The 19,714-nt window shown below is 34.3% G+C and overlaps 1 protein-coding gene across 1 annotated transcript; it reads left to right on the top strand.

Moving 5' to 3' along the window:
* The first annotated feature begins 7,844 nt into the window (after positions 1-7,844).
* On the top strand, positions 7,845-18,241 carry LOC106066196 (egl nine homolog 1-like). The gene is made up of 5 exons (XM_013225165.2): positions 7,845-9,156; positions 11,520-11,639; positions 12,883-13,019; positions 13,133-13,197; positions 14,755-18,241. The coding sequence occupies exons 1-5, from the start codon at positions 8,095-8,097 to the stop codon at positions 14,820-14,822; spliced, it is 1,452 nt and encodes a 483-aa protein (XP_013080619.2). The 5' UTR covers positions 7,845-8,094; the 3' UTR covers positions 14,823-18,241.
* Positions 18,242-19,714: the final 1,473 nt, after the last annotated feature.

Below are 19,714 nucleotides of genomic sequence, written 5' to 3'. Positions count from 1 at the left end.
GTGGAAGCTGTTTAATCTGTAAGTTGCCCAGCTCTCACTGACATATAGAAGTGTGCTCAGAATGCAGGCATTTTTAGACTTTTGGTTGCCGAGTCAATTTGGTATTTTCCCACACGCGCTTGGAGAGTTTTGTCATTGCTGCAGAAGCCTTTCCTATTCTTTTTATCAGCTCAGTGTCTAAATCTAAAATATTAACAAATAATTCAACAACAAATATATTAACGTAATTAATAAAAAGTTTTGATATCCACTTTGCGCTCAATACCAGAACTAGGGGACTAGTAGCCTCCCTCAGAATGCATCACTCAATAAAACCACGGACAATATAGTCTACCGGGACTCTACACAACTATGTTAATCAAACATGATTGAGAGCATCCATTGAAAACACTAAAGCTCTAAGATTCACTAATATCTAGTACGGACCCATACAATGTTTCCGATTTTCTCCTCGGCATTGACATTCGGTGACTCCTATCTCAAATAGTTATATTAAAATGCTGTGGAGTACAAGAAAAAAATCCTTTTTGGTTAGGTTGGGGCTTTGAACGAGCATTAGCTATGGTCCAAACGAAGTCGCCCACAAAGCAGCCCCCCCCCCTTTCTCCAGATAGCCGATGAGTCCAAAGGAACGTCAAATACCCATTCCAGTTTGAGACCAGAACAAGAACAAAAAGTTTAACTCTGTCTCTCCTAACTGACGCTGCCAACGTTGATTTGACCCACATTGAACTAAATTGATTTTGGATTTATAAATTTTAATTTGTGTTGTGTAAAAAGCATTCTTCTATAATTCAATACTATAATTATAATCGAAACAAAGAAAACAATTACGGAGAGAAACTTTGTATGAAAACAATGTATTTCAATAGCGTGTTTATTTTCTGTCCTATATATGGACTATGTTACTTTAACACAAAGCAGGAACCGGTGACACTCTGGCTCATCGCAGCTTGAGTGCTTCATCCCAAACTGTTTCGTTTTTTTTTTGTTTTTTTTTGTGTTGTTTTTTTTTTTCGTTTCTTTTGAACCAATAGTTTCAGTCACCAAAAAAAATAATAAAAATAAACAAATAAATAAATAAACTATAAAATAAATGACAATATGGCGCAAACTAAAAATGTATTTTAAAACAACAGGCAACTCAATAGCGGCAATAAGGCAGTTGAATCTATTGCAACTCTTCATGTATTTAGTTCTAAACAGTGATTTTCGAGTTAACACCCTTGACATTGCTTTTTTTATCTAATTATTTCAAAATCTCTTTTTCTCTTCCTCTGTTCTGTTTCTTGTTTTTTATTTACTTTCCTTACACCCCCCCCCCCTTTTTCCCCATTTCTTCACATCTCTTTCCCTATTATGTTACTCTATTTTATTGCATAAAGCAGTGGTTATCCCCAGGTCCGCGAGACCACAGTAGGGGTCGGAAGAAAGATGAAAATTGTCTACAGGGCCTGATTGAAGTATATGGAGGCCCCGGGGCAAGAGTTTTGTGGAGGTCCCGGGCCAAGAGTTTTGTGGAGGTCCCGGGCCAAGAGTTTTGTGGAGGCCCCGGGCCAAGAGTTTTGTGGAGGTGCCGGGCCAAGAGTTTTGTGGAGGTCCCTACACTCTTTCCAAGCTTGAATAAAGATCCGCTTATGAATAAAAATACTGATATCTAGTGATGGGAACTAAACTAACTTTTACAAGTTAATCTAAAACTAGTTTTCAACTAAAATAAAGTAGTTATAATAAACGTTTATCATGAAGTTCAAAATATAATTAAACTAAACTAAAGAAATTAATTAAACTTTTCTTTTTTTTTTGGGGGGGGGGGCGGGGTTGAACTAGACCTATATAGATATAATTAGTGATGGGAACTAAACTAAATTTTTTTAGTTAAACTAAAACTAAGTTTGAACTAAAAAAAAGTAATTAAACTTTTAGTTAATCACAAATTGAAAAAATTAGTTAAACTAAACTAAGAAACTTTAGTTAAACTTTTACTAACTATTTTGACCTTTTTTAAGGACGAAACAGCCAAAAAATGAAAAATATAAACAACAACCAATCTCTTTAACAAAATGTAATAAACATTTATTTGTGCACATAAAAAAAGATTTAAATGTATTTATGGGATAGATGTAGATCTTAATAGAATCACTAGATTAGACTAGAATGATACTATTATAGAAAGAAATTAGAAGTAATTGTCCAAGTTCTAATATAAGTTACCTTTTTAGAAGTAATGATAAAACTGCATGTTGACTCGCTAACTAACTCTAAATTCTAGAATATTCTGGATCTAATATCTTCTACAAACGAAATGATCAGAAACATGATCTGGATCTAGAATTAGATCTAGCTACTAGACCAAGATCAAATAATTAATATTTTAATCTAAAAATAATTTAAGAAATACTAGTTACTACTACTACTACTAGATCTAAATTCTAAATAGAGTCTAGTAGATATCTTAGTAACTCTAGATCTATCTAGAGATTTTAGATTATTATAATTATGATTATAACAAGATATGGGTATTTAGATCTATAATATAGGCCTACTATAATATAATAAACTGTAGTAGATAATACTAGATCTAATAGATCTAGATAGTAGATATAAGAATAATTATAATAGAAGTAGATGTAGATCTAGTCAAGATTTAGTTAATTTAGTATTAGATCTAGTATAAATAGTGACGACTATTATTAGTAGGCCTATTATAGTCATTAATATTATAGATCTATCATCTTTGCATCTTAGGTCTTAGTATAGGATTTTAACTAAACTATTTTTTTTTAATTAAACTTTGGCCTTAACTAATTTTTTTTAGTTAAACTAAAAGTTAGCAACTTTTTAGTTAACTTTTGCCCATCACTAGATATAATCATCCGACTGTATGCCTGTATGACTGTATGTTCTTTTAACATTGTAGAAATATTTATCCATAATAAAATCAGTATTAAGGAACGTTAATGCACAATAAAATATATAAAAAAGATGTCTAAATAAATATGTGTGCTTGTATTTTTGCCTTGAATTAAAACCCTTAGAAAAGAATGGTACACTTTTTTAAAAATTATATTAACTTATTATATAACGGAAAATCTTATTTATAGGCCGGTAAAGTTTAAAATCTCATTAAATATATTAGATTTAGAATTTCAAATTTAGATCTAGTAACCAAAGAAATAGAAACGAAATCGTTGGAGTTTTAAAAACATTTGACCTGTATAACTATTTTATAGTGTAGGCTAAAATACATGCTTGACTAACCAGGCCGATGTGCTATTTTCTTGTGTGACCACTAAAAATACAACAAACACTATTGCATAACCGTTAAACGCGCAAGGGAAAAAAAACAATGTGGTCTTTTCATTGTGGACTGCACTGCACGTCTATCTGGTCAGGTTGTTAAAACCAGTCGGACACACTGTCTATTTACTTTCTGGGCAAGGAGGGTGTTTAACTATTTTAGTGTAAAGATATATCTATGAACATGCTTGACTAGTCTAATAGTGTGTTATATTTTAGAAAATGGAAAAGATATCCTTGTAAATTTAATCTCATTTTCCTTTTTAAAAAATTGATGTGCATATCTTAGTTTTTAAAAAAAATGTATATGCTTGAGTTTCTGGAGGCTAAGGCATTTAGAAGACGCAGTGCCGTAAATCCGAAGGCTGCACTGATATATACATATTCCGAGCATCGAGCATGCTACAACTACAAGCGGACACTTCTTAATCACGACGTTGTGTCTCTCGACGTAAGATTTAAAGTGTTAGGCGTAAACAATTATTGAAAAAAAAAATACTTTAAAAGTTTCTGACTCATCGAAATTCCAATTATATAATTCTCTTTTGTGAAGGTCCCTTAATCTTGTGGAGTCCCCGCGGGGTTGTAACCCCGTATATGCCCTTTCTTAAATCCGGCCCTGATTGTATACAATTAAAATAATTGCTTCGCTATACGTCAGTTTTTCCGAAAGGATAATATGAATGATAATCAACTCGCCTCTTACTAATGTATAATTTGTCTTTTACGCAATATTCTCCGAAGACCTGAAACAGAGCCGACATTTAATGTAAAAACACTCATAAATTCTATTCACGTTTAAACAATTTATTAATTTTTTTAAAGTTTTATTTTAAACAAAATTTATAATTCCAATAAACACTCTTTCAACATTTTTTTTTTACATTTTAATTTATATTCTATCACTTAGGAGTCTGTGGGCAAATTTTGACTATATAAAGGGGTCCCGGGGTGAAAAAAGTTTGAGAGCCTCTGGCATAAGGAATGCAAAGCGGATCTTGAAAATGTAAACAAAGACAAGATTACTGTGTTTATTATTTATCGTGCTAACCCTCTAATACGCAATGTTACCTCATGTTAAGTTGTTAATCTAGCCAGAGGCTACATATGGTTCATTATTTATTCTCCCGAAAGACATCAACTATCGTTGTTTTGCAGGATTATAGGATGTAATAATGTGTTGCTGTTGTTGTTGTTAATTAAAAACCAAATAAATTTGAAACTTTAATATGGTTTTGACACACAAGCGCACACAAGGCATGTTAGAAATGAAGCCCTGAGTGACATGTATTTTTCTATTCGCACAACCAACTGTTCTGTTTATTGTTTTTGTTATCGGTTTTCCGTCGAGCGGGACGGCACGTAACCCAAACCAGGCCACAACCTTTACGCACGCGCCAAGTGCGCCGACGCGAAAGGTGTTGGTGGACGTGGGAAAATATGGGGGTCAATGGGCGGGGGCGGGGATGTAAACATGAGGGCATAACCCCCACGAGATTGGAGAGGAGGGGTGAGATCTTTTTTTTTATCAGACCTCTTTTTGTGTTTGTTTTTGAGATCTAAACGTGACGGACAGACAGAAAGCACTAACACAATATCTGCTTTTTTCCATAACAAATAAGTAAGAGAAGATTCACAGAAACTTTTGTCTAAAGCAAAAATTGACCTGCATCAAATCGTTAGTGTTTTTCCTCATTGGAGTGGACCAGCGTTATTGGCTCGTTATTGCACATAAAGATTGTTTCACAGACTCAAAGATCTTCTGGAAGAAACGTATGGTGATTTAAAAAAAATAATTTAAGAATCAGCGCATGACTTTGGAAAATAGTGTGATTCGTTTCTTTCAGTGCTGGTTTGTATTTTTCTTGTTGACTTGACAGTTTCAGAACTGAAGGTTAGAATTATTCCAACCGCCCAGCACAACGGTAGGTAACTACGGCGGACAGGATACGGAGGAGGACACACAGTAACTGATGTACCAATCTGAAGTGCATCTATTTATATAGATCTATCATACGCCCAACCATATCACATGGGTCATTTGACTGCCACCCTTTGTCTTTTGCCTAAACACGGGACCATATGTGCATACACTGAGAGTATACACCTGGATTGATGACATGCTAACTAAAAAATAACAAAAAAAATATTATAATTTATTTTAAAAAAATATTTGATACCTCCCCCCCCCACCTTTTGCCCAATCCTCCCCCAGGACTGGATGATCTATGCAGCCACTTCACCGACACCCTCAGGCAGCGAAAAAAAATGAAGTTAAGTAGAACAACAGAGAGAGAGAGAGAGAGAGCGAGAGACAGACAGAGAGAGAGTGAGAGAGATAGAGTTGCTAAAGAAAGACGGGTAATACCCCCCCCCCCGGCCCGTCTTAAAAAAAACAACATTTGGACGAGGCCTAAAGGGTGCAACTGTACGTTTTATATGAATTGTGTTCGATAGAAATACACACACACACATATACATATAGACACAGCCTATATGGGGAGGGGAGTGAGACAAATCGATCAGTGTCGTGTGGGAAAATGAGAAAATGTCAGAATGCACGAAAGAAAAAAATGGGATAAGTTCAATCTTAGCCAATAATATATTACAGACATAGAAGTATACGTACATAGACTCTCTCTCTCTTTATATATATATATAATAAGGCTATTCTTCGCGTCCGAAGATTAGTGAGGAATGCAGTATTTCCCGTGGCTGCGCAGTCCCGGCTGTGACCTATATATTTTGCCATCCAGGGCAAGCACAACCATTGTCCGCAGGTGGTCGATTTAGATTTTCTTTTCGCCGTCTGCGTTTGTCCTCGGCAGCAGATTTTCTTTTGGTCTCAAATGTGTGTAAATATATATATATATATATATATATATATATATATATATATATATATATATATATATATATATATATATATATAGGCCTATATATATATATACATACATATTTAATATTACATTTACCTATCCCTCAGTCTGTTGGACCGTTGGGGCACCAAGTAAGACTCGTCGACCTTCTTTCTCCATTCCTAAAGCCGGTATGGATTTATTTACGGTCATGATCTCATTTGGTGTAACGACGGCTAGAAACTTGCATGGCGGCACCCAACCCTCTCCATGCTTGACCACAGCCGAGTAATTATAATTGAAATACAGGAATATATATGATATTAATGATTAGTTATTAATGTTAATGCGTTGCATTATCTGTGTTAATTAACCATCAGAGCCTGATTCCATTTATACATGTAACATTTTCACTGTGCTTAAAAATTCGACTATTAAACAAAAAAAACGAGATTAACTGACGTACGTTACATGAAGTATTTTAAGTATAATTACTGATGTTGGCTAAATGTGCAAGTCAAGGCCATTACAGATAAATTTGAAACTCCCCCGGGGGCAGCTTTCCTGTTCAAACTTTATAATGTTTCCGGTTACATTTAAAAGAAAACAAGTAGGGAGCTATAACTCTAGATCTGGGTCTAAATGTAGAAAGCAACGGAGGTCGAAGAAATTAGGCCTACTTTGGCTGAACAAATCAGTTTGAAACATTAATACTTCATTTTGCTTACTGTGAGGTATCTAGATCTATCGCAAATTGATAAAAAGGTCACAAGTACTTCTATTATATAATACTTTAAGCCCCTCCTCCATATTGGGACACTGCTTTTTACAAACATAACAGGGATTTTGTAAGGGTGTGTTCGCTTTTTTTTCTTTTTTTTTTCATCTATTGGGAGCGCGGTGGAGCAGATAGATATAAACAAATAATTTTCATTTAAAATGTTTGAACACAATAAGTATTATCTCATTAATTTTTTTAACTTGCATTTGTTTAAAACATTTCTTTTCCGGCTTTAATTTCGTACTACTATAAGTTATAAATGTTTGTAAAATGTTTGACATGCTTCTGATGTTCCTTCAGAGTTGAAGATATTTACTTCCTAGTCCAAACCTACCGCAGGACGACAGGAGGATGGGAGCGGGCAGGGTTTGAACCCGGGACTATTGATAAGTCCGAACGACAGTCCAGCGCGCAAACCGCACGACCAGCCAGCCATTATAATGAGTACAAGCTAAATCTAGTCTTCATAGGCGTCTAACAAAAACGATACCGGCTGTGTTTTTAATTGGGGGATCTTTCAATAATTAAATGCATATATTAAAACGATATATATTGTGGGCTAGGTTTAGTAAACTCTCCACAGCCCGGCTTTAAAATGGGAAAAAATCTCTAAATGCTTATAATGTTTGATGGTTGCTACGAAATCTGTACCGGTAAGTTTTCTACTAGGTATAGCACTCCGGTTTACGTTAGTCAGATATTACATGTACCCCACGACCTTCCTATGAAATCATAGTAAACAATGTTTGAACGGTTTTAATAATAATCTATTTATGTGCACAATAGTACATTAGGTTTTATAAAATGAATATCGATCTGACCCGATTTTCACTATAAGTGCACTATGTATATTAGGTCTAAAACATTTTTTTAAGAGTTGGCAACACTGGAAGTGACGTTTCTTGACCCATTTTAAATAACAACATCTTTTTTTTCGAGGGAATCGAACCTCTTGGCTAATAAAAAAGTGTGATTTATGACAATCATTTGGTGTTGTGTATTTTAAAAAAATGTTTAATCAATTTGCAAGTGCATTTAATAGTTGCACGTCGTAGTGGATAATGTTCGACTTCTGCTTTTCACGGCACGTACCTTTTCTGTTGAGTTTTAATCTCACATGACGGAAAAGGAATAAAGTGAGGCCTACGTGACGAGATGAATGTATGCCAGTTGTGTGGAGCACTTGAAAATCTCTCACTTTGTGGGGGTTGCAGGGGTACATGGTACTGCTGTAAAGATCATCAGCGGCAGGATTGGAAAGATCACAAAAGCGAATGTAAGAAAAATAAACAGGGTACCGCCCCTCCACAGCGTCCGCAAGACGTTACTTCCAGCGACAATTCGATGCAGAAAGAATCGACCGAAAATACCGCCCCCGTTTACGATGTCCAGCAAGTAAACAACGAACCTGCCTCACCCACTAAGGTATTAGTGGACGATTCCAGTATACAATCTCTATCAACCCCTGCTTCATTACAAAACATAGCAGGTGAGAGTCGAGACAGTATTGTGGACACATTCGGCGACAGTATAAACGCAGTTACAAAGTCAGGGTCGCCGACTTCGTTAGAAGCTGGCGAAAGCAAGGATGAAGTTAAGCATGAGCATGACAGTTCTCAGGTGTTAAGCAAAAGTAATCAGTGCGTAAAGCAGAAGTCAAAAAGTTTTAAGAAAGGGTACGTTCGCGAAGAGGCTAATTTACCTACTATTTCTGAGGATGGTCCTCCACCTGAAAGATACTATCTGAACTACACCACTCATAAAATCAGTCTTCCACCAAATACACAGACCTCGTCTCCTGCAAATCTTCAGGAATCAGCCATGGGGCAAGGAGACAAAAGTCTTACTGCTCTTCAGACCAGGGAGCAGTACCTGTCAATTTTGCGCTCCCGTTTCAAGGTGCTTGCCCAATATGTTGTGGACTGTTTGACAAAATACGGAATATGTGTGATTGACAAATTCCTCGGCGAGGTGACAGGGCATGAAATCTTGAAAGAGGTTCTGCAGCTGAGTTCCGCAGGAGTAATGCGGCAAGGACAGCTGGTTCATGGGCCGTCATCTTCCAGTAATAAGTACATTCGCGGTGACATGATCACCTGGGTAGATGGCACAGAACCACGCTCTGAAAACATTCATTTCCTTATTTCTTGTATGGATGCTGTTATGTTGCAATGTGCAGACAAACTTGAAATGTACAGAATCAATGAGAGAACCAAGGTAACTAAACTGATCTGACTAGATTAGATCTATTCTAGATACCATGTAGATTATTATAGACATTTTCCAGACCATTCGTTTTTTTTTCTTCTTAGCTTTGAAAATTTTAACATATAGATCTAGATCTAATCTGATGGTAAAGTCCATTATTTACTAAACACTATTTACAGCATTCTGGTTGTATAATCTTAATTCTTATCCTGTAAATTACTAATTTACATACTTTCTTCAAATTAAGAGTTTGGATATTTTATATATATATACTAGTCGACCGGCGTCGTAGCATATGCCTCTATTTTGCAGGGCCAGCCTTAGGCCACTGCAACCTATACGACTGCAGTGGGACCCGCACTTTCATAGGACCCGCGCTAATTCTAGGTGTATAAATTATTAAATTAAACCATTTTATAACTTATTACAGATTTCCCGTGGCCTCCTGTCTATTTACCAGGAGCTCCTGGAAATATCCGGAAATTGCAAAATATTCAAAAAAGTCCTGGAAATATCCGGAAATTATTAAAATCTTTTGAAAACACATACAAATCTTCTGAAATATATAGACAAAAATGGTCATTTTGGGGTGTCATTCAATATGGAAAACGCTAATCCTGCACACGCTAAAAAAAAATGGCATTATGCAATACCCGTAATTGTGGAATCTAGTGAAAGAAGCTTCTCGTGCCTCAAACTAATGAAGAATTACTTGAGGTCAACAATTCTCATAGATAGATTGAAACATTTGGTAATTCTTGCTATTGAGTGTGATCTATGTAGGAAGCAGAATTCTTATGATATACTGTATGACTTAGCTACACGTGAGGCTCGTGTTGTAATTCTGTGCGTAGTAAAGAATGAATAAAATGCAAAGACGAATTTTTTTTCTAATACAAGCTCTTAATTTTCACTTATTATCCATATCCCTACCCAAACTGGGCCCCGCATAATCCGTTTCGCATTGGGCCCCAGAATGGTTAAGTCCGGCCCTGCTATTTAGTGACGGGTGAATACAGAGTAGATTACTTACATATGTTCTCTTTCCATGACTTCTTGATCACAATAGTTAAGTTATTGTGTATTGTGCTCTAGATTTAGTTGATTATTGTATAAACAAGCATTTAAAATATATATAAAGTTCTAGCTAGAGACATTATTATAATTGCCTAGATGCATACTACTCATAGATGTAGATACAGGTATGAAATTTCTTTGTAGGTTTATTATAAACTTGTTGGTTGTGGTGGTCCTGTGAATAAACTTGTTTTTACTTTTTATTTTGTGGGTTAAAAATAGAACCTAGATTTTAATAGATCTAGTAAAAATCAAATTCTATCTATTCTATTGAACTTGAAGTGACAAACTACCAATTGATTTCAGCTACTGCAACTTCTAGTTCTAGGTTTTAAAATTTAGATCAATATTCAATTTAGATCTAGATATCTGTGAGATGTTTTCCACTTAGGTATTCAGGAACACAATTCAGCTCAAGATAGGCCTACATCTTGAAATAAAAATTAGTCAATGGTCATGATTAGAACTTGATATATGCATCTCAAAAAGGTAGCTAAGCAGTTTGAACAACATAGCTATACTATACATCAGCTTTTCAATGTATTTTACTAGCAAAAATTTACTTTGTGTCTATTGTTAATGTGATTTGTTTTGTGAATTGTTTCCTTAGCATATTAGGAAGTATTTGTTTGTTATTTTTTTTTTTTTTTTTTTTTTTAAGATGTGTATTTATGTAGATCTAATATATGGTATAAATATACTTTATATAAATATTTTTTAAAGAAATTAGCATCATGGTGGCAGTTATAACACTGTAAACAATTCATACATTTCTATTACTAGTTATAATGAAATAATGTCAGAGAGTTTAATAAAACAGTAAATAAATCAATGTCTTCATGTTTTCCGAATGTAGACATGAATTTAATAGATTGTCATGTCCTTTTTTGGTGCTTGACATATTCAAAGTGTATTCATCAGGAAGCATACTTTAACCTTATAGCAATAAATGAGCAAACTATCATTAGTACAATTCAGAAAATGAATGACAGACCTCTTAGAAAGTAAATTCTATGAATAATAGTTATCAAGTAACTAAAACCACTTGGTGTCCATGTTTTTATCTCCTCTGATTGAACAAACAAACACTAGCATAATCAAATAAATATTTTTAGATTTAAAAAAAAATATTTTGGGGGGCTGAAAAAAAAAAAGATTTTTTGTAAACTAGATGTTTAGCAGCCTGCATATCTGAATATTGTTTTTGTGTTGACGTTTATGTTTAGATACCAAAAAAAATAAAAACAGTATTGAAAATTCTATTTCACCATCGACTTACATTTCTTTTTCTATAGGCAATGGTAGCTTGCTACCCTGGAAGAAAAACCAGATATGTCCGACATGTTGACAATCCAAATGGAGATGGGAGATGTATCACTTGTATTTACTACCTCAATGAAAACTGGGATGTGCGGGTACGTGTGTGTATGTGTTCTGTTAAACAAGACATAGTGTGATTGTGTTACACCAGTGATGCCCAAACTACGGCCCGTGGGCCATATCCGGCCCGCGACGTGGTTTCATCCGGCCCGCCGAACATCGGAAAAAATTTGAAAAAAAGGGTTGAAAAATGTATTTTCCCTACGTTAGAGATGAATGGATTTCATTGTGATCTAATGTATAATATTCATATTACTAATTTTTTACAGAACGTGTATTTTTGGCGAAAAAAGTTTACAGATATTTTTTTTTTTGGACTATGCCACTGCTTTCAAGAGCTGGCCATGTCCTTGACATCTTTGGTGTGTAGCACAGGGCATCATTTCTGCATTCTTTTGGTTTATGTTCTTTTGGTATCAGTGCGAGTAAACTCTGAGTGTAGAAAATTGAAGAAAAAGTGGACAGATCTTAGAAGATATGGGTTCAAATCTCCAAAACTGAATGATACAACGCATGTTCCGACAGAGAAGCAGATTTCGAAATGTTTTTTTTTTACTGACGCCCCTGCTTGCGAAATTTTGAGCAATGCAGACAATTTTTTCCAAGCCACGTTGCCGACTAGAGCCGCGAGTTTGTAATAAACTATTTAAAATAGTTTATTCTCTTTTTTTTTTCATCTTTTCATTAATGTGGCCCGCGACACGAGTGTCGGAAATTAAAATGGCCCGCAGACCGTATAAGGTTGGGAATCACTGTGTTACACTAACAAACTACTTCACATGAGTGTAACAGACATGTGTTGGTTTGAAAAAATGTTAAAACGGTATTAGCTAAGGATATTCTCTAGCAATTTTTTGTTGTTATGGAGTTTGAAATTTTTGTTATTAATGATAAATCAATTTGTCTCAACAAAAATCTATAGGGTATTATACTTAACAAGCCTTTTGTAAACCTAAGTATAGGAATGATTGTCAGTAATCTTTTTATACAGATTCTTGTTTAAAGCCGCTATGTACTTAATGTTATTTTATTTTATTTTTTTTCATAATGAATTAAATTTGAGCAAAAGAAAAAAATTGGTTCTAGTCAAAATAAAAAAAAAATTGTTAACAAAAATGTCTAAGCTAGGGATTCAAGAAAAAAAAGATAATGATGGGTTTTTCCTAACTTCCTAACTCTGATCATAACAGAAGTGGGTTTAAGTTTTTTATCAAAATAAAGATAATTTAAAAAAAATGCAAATAAATGTTAGTTACATTAAAAATGTTAATTTTGCAGCAACACGGTGGCCTGTTGAGAATATATCCTGAAGGCTCTGATCGAGTTGCCAGCATTGAACCCAAATTTGATAGGTTGTTATTTTTCTGGTCTGACAGAAGGAACCCACATGAGGTTGAACAATCTTTTAGAGAAAGGTAAATACCTGAGTTAATTAGCGCTGACTCAGTTTAGACAACTTTTTATGTAATTAAGGCTCCATAAAGAGGAATTCTGTATCCTGCATTTTCTGTTGAAATCTGCTTCTCAGATATGCAATCACTGTGTGGTACTATGATGCTGAAGAAAGAGCTCAGGCATTGAAGCGATTTAAAGGTGAGTCCATGAATCATTAATTGATAAAACACTAAAACCTACTAGGCACTAAGGTCTGCTTAACCATCTTGTTCAACAAAAATTTTTCCTCTTCCATGCCTAAAACATCTGTCAAATTCCTTCAGATCTACTTATCTGTCTTTATTTTTATTTAAATTTTATTGACTATGCCAATACTAGTTCTATGTAGCCAAAGCTTTTCATTTTAGTTCTCTGCTGACATTATGTTCATGTCTTGAGTCACTTTGTTTATCTTGGCTTAGTCATCTCACATGTTTGACACTGTTGTAGATTATCAAATATATCCATGTATAGCAGGACTTCTGAAGTTGCTACTTTCCAGGTTTTCATAGATTTTCTGTTCACCTTTTCTGCACTTAGTCATTTAAAATTTCCTATAGACTGTCAATTAAATCACAGGTTTCGTGATCAAGAGCTTAACAATGATCATGTAATTTTTAACTGATTTTTTTTTTTTTCTTTTTTAAAGATTTTTTTTAGATCTATGTTTGGAGTTCAAATAGATTTGAACTCAGTTATAATTTTTAGTACGAAGATCCAATAAGTTTAAGGAAACTATTTGGTTATTTTTTTACGTTTTGAAATCTTGAAACAAAGGTTCTCAAAATGACTAATAAATTCTGCAAATATAATTTGAAGCTTCTAGAATAAGATATTATTGTCTGGTTTTAGAATCCCACAGCTTGTTAGTGTGAAACTACAGTTTGTATGTCTTATTGTGTTGTCAAATTCAGTTTCAACAACAACTTGGTTTAACAAAATTTAACTTTTTTTTTGTTGTTTTGTATTATTTTTTAAGACAATAATGGTGCATTAATTAATTATAGAGCTATGTCACAATTAATATAATATACACATAATTAAATCAAATGCAGACAAGAAAAACCTTCATGTTGGAGGGCTCAGATAGCTTGTCTTGTATCTGAGATACTGTACAGTGGCTTCCAGATCAGGCAGCCTTCCAATGTTTTTCTTCCTTTGTGGTGTTTTAAGGCCTGCATGTTGTTTGTGCCTCTCAATAAAATATTTAGCTTTTGAGGATTTGATCAGCATTCTCTGGTGACACTCCTAAAGGGCATGTTTCACAAGTCTCAATTAAGGCCTGCATGTTGTTTGTGCCTCTCAATAAAATATTTAGCTTTTGAGGATTTGATCAGCATTCTCTGGTGACACTCCTAAAGGGCATGTTTCACAAGTCTCAATTAAGGCCTGCATGTTGTTTGTGCCTCTCAATAAAATATTTAGCTTTTGAGGATTTGATCAGCATTCTCTGGTGACACTCCTAAAGGGCATGTTTCACAAGTCTCAATTTTCATTTTCTGGAACATTTGTTTTCTCATTCTGATGTCTCCAGAGGCGAAAAATTATTCAATTATTTGTTGTTCTTTATACAACATTTTTCCTAAAGTTTGGCTAGCTGAGAACTGGACCATTTGAGAAAAACTTGATTTTAGAAAATTCCTGTTAATGGTTATGGCATAAAATAAGAATTTACCTGCTACTACCATTAATAACAATTATTATTTTTTTCTCCAGGCTCTACAGATAGTAGTATGAAGCCTCACGCTGTTCCTTTAATCAAAGAAGGTCAAGATTTGCAGTGATCATTTGCTTGTCTTTCATCAGCTGTTACAATGCAATACTTAGATCTATCAGCTAGGACTTTGTAATAGGATATAAACAAAAAAAGTGAATTCTATTTTTCCCTTTTGTTACTACTTGGCAGAAACATCTGGAGTGGTCTAGTCAAGCTTTAAATTTGCAAATAGTTTACTGTGAAGGTTATGCTGTCGTAAACCCAGTGACTTTTATGAATGAAATTGAGATAATTTCAAAACATTTTATTTGATTTCAGTTTTAAACAATTCTGAAATTTGCTGCTAATTTAGCATATTTTCATATCAAGTGTTTATTTCCTCTTTTGTTATGATACAAATATTTTATAGTCATTGTTTATGTTTGAATTAAGTTTATCTTGGCTTTTATTGTATGTAATTCCCTGATACTACTGTAATTTTGTTTATTATTCGTTTATTTTGAATACTTTTTTTTTTACATTATTTTATATTTCCCAATCAAGTGCCATACAAATTTAAATTATTCAATTTGTGTAGTTGTTCAAACATGTCTGGTGCAATGCTGTTAACTTGTCTGTGACCTCTTGGTGGTAGTATAGGGATCTAATGACTACCTCGACAAATCAGAAACTTTTTGTTTAATCTGTCCTCTCATTAAACTGGTGTGAATAACCTCAACTTTTATTGTCTTGATGAATGTAATGTGAGAGTACTGGTAATGCCAAATCAAGGAATTTTTTTTGTAGAAGATACATATTTTTTTTTTTTTTAGAATTACATTCTGCTCATGAAATTATTTTTTTTCATCTACATTTTTGTGTGTGTGTAACTTATGAGTTATGGAAACCAGTTGCATTTAATTTCTTAGTTAAAATTTAGTGAATATCTTTCAACTTTTTAATCCCCCAATTCTAAGTGTTTTAAGTAAAGTTAGTTTTCTAATGATCTGAAACTTATATATTCTGCATCATTCACACGGAAGGTCTAAAAGTTGTTTCCTTTTTAAAAACTTTTTTTTCAATCATTTATTTTAGGAGTTTCTAGTCATTTTGCAGTTTCTTTCCTAGTCCAGCTCTGAATACAAAAGCCATGGCTAAAAGATAAGCAACAAAACTTGTGTAACTGAGGATTAAAATATGTATTACAAAAACATTTTAGTAGACAGAAAAAATATTTACTATTGAAGGCTAATAATTTTGTTTTTCTTAAAAAAAAACCATTGATGCACATTTTAACTATTCTAATTTGGAACTTCTTTTGGAAATTTTTTTATATGTTATTTTTGTAACACTATATGAGTATTCAGGCCAAATGATTATAATTATTTTATTTTACTTGAATATGTATTCTTCTTAACCCAGTAGGGTTTACCCATTTTCTTAACTCTAGTTACCAGACTAATATCTGTGCTAATTTTTGTAGGAAGAACTGACCTTAACATATTTCTGACTTTTAACTGTGTAATAATTTATTCTGATCATGTGACTTATGATATGTTTTTTTGTGTGTATAGTCTGTTTTAAATTGTACATTAATTACTGGTTGTATTTGACTGTAGTACATTAGTTGCTAGTAGTGTAGGATTGGCTGAACAATTTCCATATTTAATAGCTCTTGTCAATATGTAACATCATTGCAGAATAGTGACAATGCAAATGAGGTTCCCCCGCCCCTTTTTTTTTTCCCTGCCACTTCACTGCTTATTAATCTGTCTTGTGAAGCTTTTGTATTTTCAATAAGAACATTGTGACCAGTGATCCATAGACCAGCATTACCAAAATATTTCAATCCTTCATTCTCTACACAAGTTTATGAAGTCAATTCATTTGTTCAAGTTTTTTTTTTTATTATTTGAAAGTAATTTGCCAGCCACACTCCCATTTTGTTTTATCTGTGCCTTGTCATACTTAAAAAAAAATGTTTTCCATTTGTATTGCTGGTACATCTGTGTCTGAATAATTGAAAGGTTATTTATTTTGTTTTTAACTATTAACAAAAAGCTGATGTTAATGTATGTTCTTGTATGTGATTTTTGTCTGCCTGTCTCCAATGCCAAAGAATTGTGCCACTCCCAAAGTCTCTGTTCATTTATGACCAACATTCCTTTCACTCCAGTAATAGAAACATTTGTTGTTGTATACTTCTCTATGACAATGTTTACATTTTAATTGCCGCTCTATATGACATGTACACTTTTTACAATACAGTCTAATAAAGAAGTCAACACACTTCTGTTGTCACCTTAGCTCTGCTTTGCTAAAGACCATTTTAAGAATGCATTATTCAGGAAGTAATTGTATGAATTTGGGCTGTTTGTTGACCTAGCTTTTTAAGTGAATATTGAAAACAATGAAATATTTGTAAGCATTATAACTGATGACATTTATTTAGGACTTTCATTGAAAAATATATTTTTAGACCTTGGTAAGACATTTTTTCAGCAATTTTTTTTCAAACTTTCAATATATTAGTAAACTGTAGGTCTTAAGTTTAGTATGTGAACTAAAGAATCAGAAGCCATTTTCTCTAGTCTGTAAAGCAGTGCTTCCTGGGGGGCATTGTTTTCCACTGCATTGCAATGTTCTCAGTCATGTGAATCATAGCTTTTAATGTCAAACTACAAAATACAACTTTGTGTAATTGTTGGTAGGATCATGTTGGGTCAGTTCTTGTCAAGATTTTTTAATGTTCTAGAATCTAGAGCCATATCCTATGCTATAGTACCAACATTGTTAGTAGGGCACAGTTGTGATTAGTCTCAGACTTTTTGCTAGTCAAACTACTTAGGTCAAGCCTAGATGTCTCTCATACTGTTTGCTCGTAACATACAGGGCTAAATAGGTTAATGCATGATCAGCCAGGAATGAAAATGAGAGGTGGGGGAGGTTCTGAGACATATCTAAGACATAGGGAAATACTGTATTTTTGTAGTATGTATCAATTGAAATGTTAGGACATGGGCGGGCAGGGGTCTGCTGTTGCTCAGCAAAATAACAATTAGGAACCCTCGGGGTCACTTGGGCTGTCAGAATATGGTGTGGAGTTAAATGTTCAACTAGACTTATCACAAATTTGTTGCCCCAATGTTGTGATCACACTCTGTCCTGTATCCTATGCGAACTGCCTACGTTTAACCATGTGCAGTTGTCACAGTGCCCTCTTGTTGTCTTTTCATAATAGTAAAATAGAAACTTGACATGCGCAAAAACGCTCCCCAGTGACAGTAACAGAACAAGGACAAAACGCCGTGATCTACAAGCCAAGGCAGAGTTCTCTTTGCTTCATGGCTTTTCTCTGTGAAATGTGAACTTGTACACAGTATTAAGGAAACAAACTTAATATTTTGTTGTCTATATGGTATTTTTTATTTTATCTATAGAAAAATGTGATTCTATAGTATGTTACAATGTTTCATTGAAATAATATAAAGATTTTTTTAAGCTAAATGTTGGAAATTGGTTTTGTTTGTTTTCTTGTTAAAATATTTCACCCACCTCATAGGTGCACTCACAAAGTTGTCTTTGTATCTGCTTCTCCCGACGCCCACATTTCACGCTTTCAATTGATGAGTTGGTCAGGTTTATTTTGTTCAACACTCACAATCATCATTGAATTGAATCTTTTCTCTTTTATCTAGATAAAGTACAAGTGTCGAAGAATGTCTATGAACACTTTAAAAAAAAAAAAACAAAGCTTATATTACTGCCATAACTCAATACTTCAAGATTTATCTCCTTTTCTATATTAAAAAAAACTGGTTGATTTTTTTTATTAATTCATGTATTGTCTTTGACAACGAATAATTGTACAAAGTTTCAACTTGTTCCGAAAATAGGAAATGTGAGATATAGTGTGTACAAGATTTGTACCAGACAGTCAAGTCAGATTATATAAAGAAAGAAAAACATTGTCTTTAATTTGGTAGTAAGAGTAATAATAATACATTTGCGTCCAATACAAATCTACATTCAATGAGATTTTCATTGCGTGTAATATGGCTATACAGTTGCCTCGTAGATTTTAATTATTTAATGCTAGATAGACCCTGATCCAAATCTCTGTTTAAAACACATTGAATGAAGTTCTTAGAGGGTCAGGGCAGTAACCGTCCCAGTAGAACCCTTTGATCACTAAGACTTTCTCTTGGCGGAGGCGTGAACAGTATGAGCACGCACAACATTTTGCACATTTGGGACCTTCTATTAGCGGCCTAAGACTTGATAGTGCTCTGCCCTGAAACCAGCTAGATAGCTATGCTTTAAGAACGCAGGGTAAATTAGGACTAAAAAGCTGTAAATAAAAAAATACCACCACACAATAAATTGGTTAAAATGTTCTAACTCGTACAGCAATACCATTGCAGCGATCTTTCTGGCAGCTCTTGTCGTGACCGAATAATATAACAACTACGTGAGTAGCCCTCGTGTCTTTGCTCGGTTCCTACAATGAAATGTACATGGCTAACTTTAACGTAGGTAAAGGAAGGATGAGAACTTTCTTTAACGCCTTTCCCGAAGCCACTTGCACTTGACCTGTGTGGGAGCGTAAGCCTCTCAACTCCCACTTTCAGATTGAGGACTATGATTATGACCCTCTTCCCTAAAAACTGCTTGGATTTGGATTATTTTCTAGTGATCGCATTAAGAATGGGGAGGTAGAGAGGTTATCTCCCCCCCCCCTCTCTGCCAAACTACGCCCTCTTCCGAGCTGGAGCTTTAATGGCAATGGCTTCGCAAATCCAATTGCGCCTTACTTTTTTTTTTCCCATCACAGCCGTTGTCCGCTGGGGTTTATTTAAGATTTCTTTTCGTCTTCTGCGCCTGACTTCTCCAATATCTGTTGTGTCCCGCGGCCTTCGTGATAGCTCTCCAACTGTTGATTTCTGAGGCTATGTGCTGCCAGCTACTTGTCTCATTTGC

This window comes from Biomphalaria glabrata, chromosome 3, assembly GCF_947242115.1.
Source record: "Biomphalaria glabrata chromosome 3, xgBioGlab47.1, whole genome shotgun sequence".
Taxonomy (NCBI): domain Eukaryota; kingdom Metazoa; phylum Mollusca; class Gastropoda; family Planorbidae; genus Biomphalaria; species Biomphalaria glabrata.
Note: the sequence above shows the minus strand (reverse complement) of the source record. Positions and strands in the feature narration are given on the sequence as shown.

Coding starts and splice junctions, on each gene's coding strand:
- LOC106066196 (XM_013225165.2), top strand. CDS start 8,095: ATGAATGTATGCCAGTTGTGTGGAGCACTTGAAAATCTCTCACTTTGT. Junction 9,157..11,519: donor GAATCAATGAGAGAACCAAG/GTAACTAAACTG, acceptor CTTTTTCTATAG/GCAATGGTAGCTTGCTACCC. Junction 13,020..13,132: donor GAACAATCTTTTAGAGAAAG/GTAAATACCTGA, acceptor TCTGCTTCTCAG/ATATGCAATCACTGTGTGGT.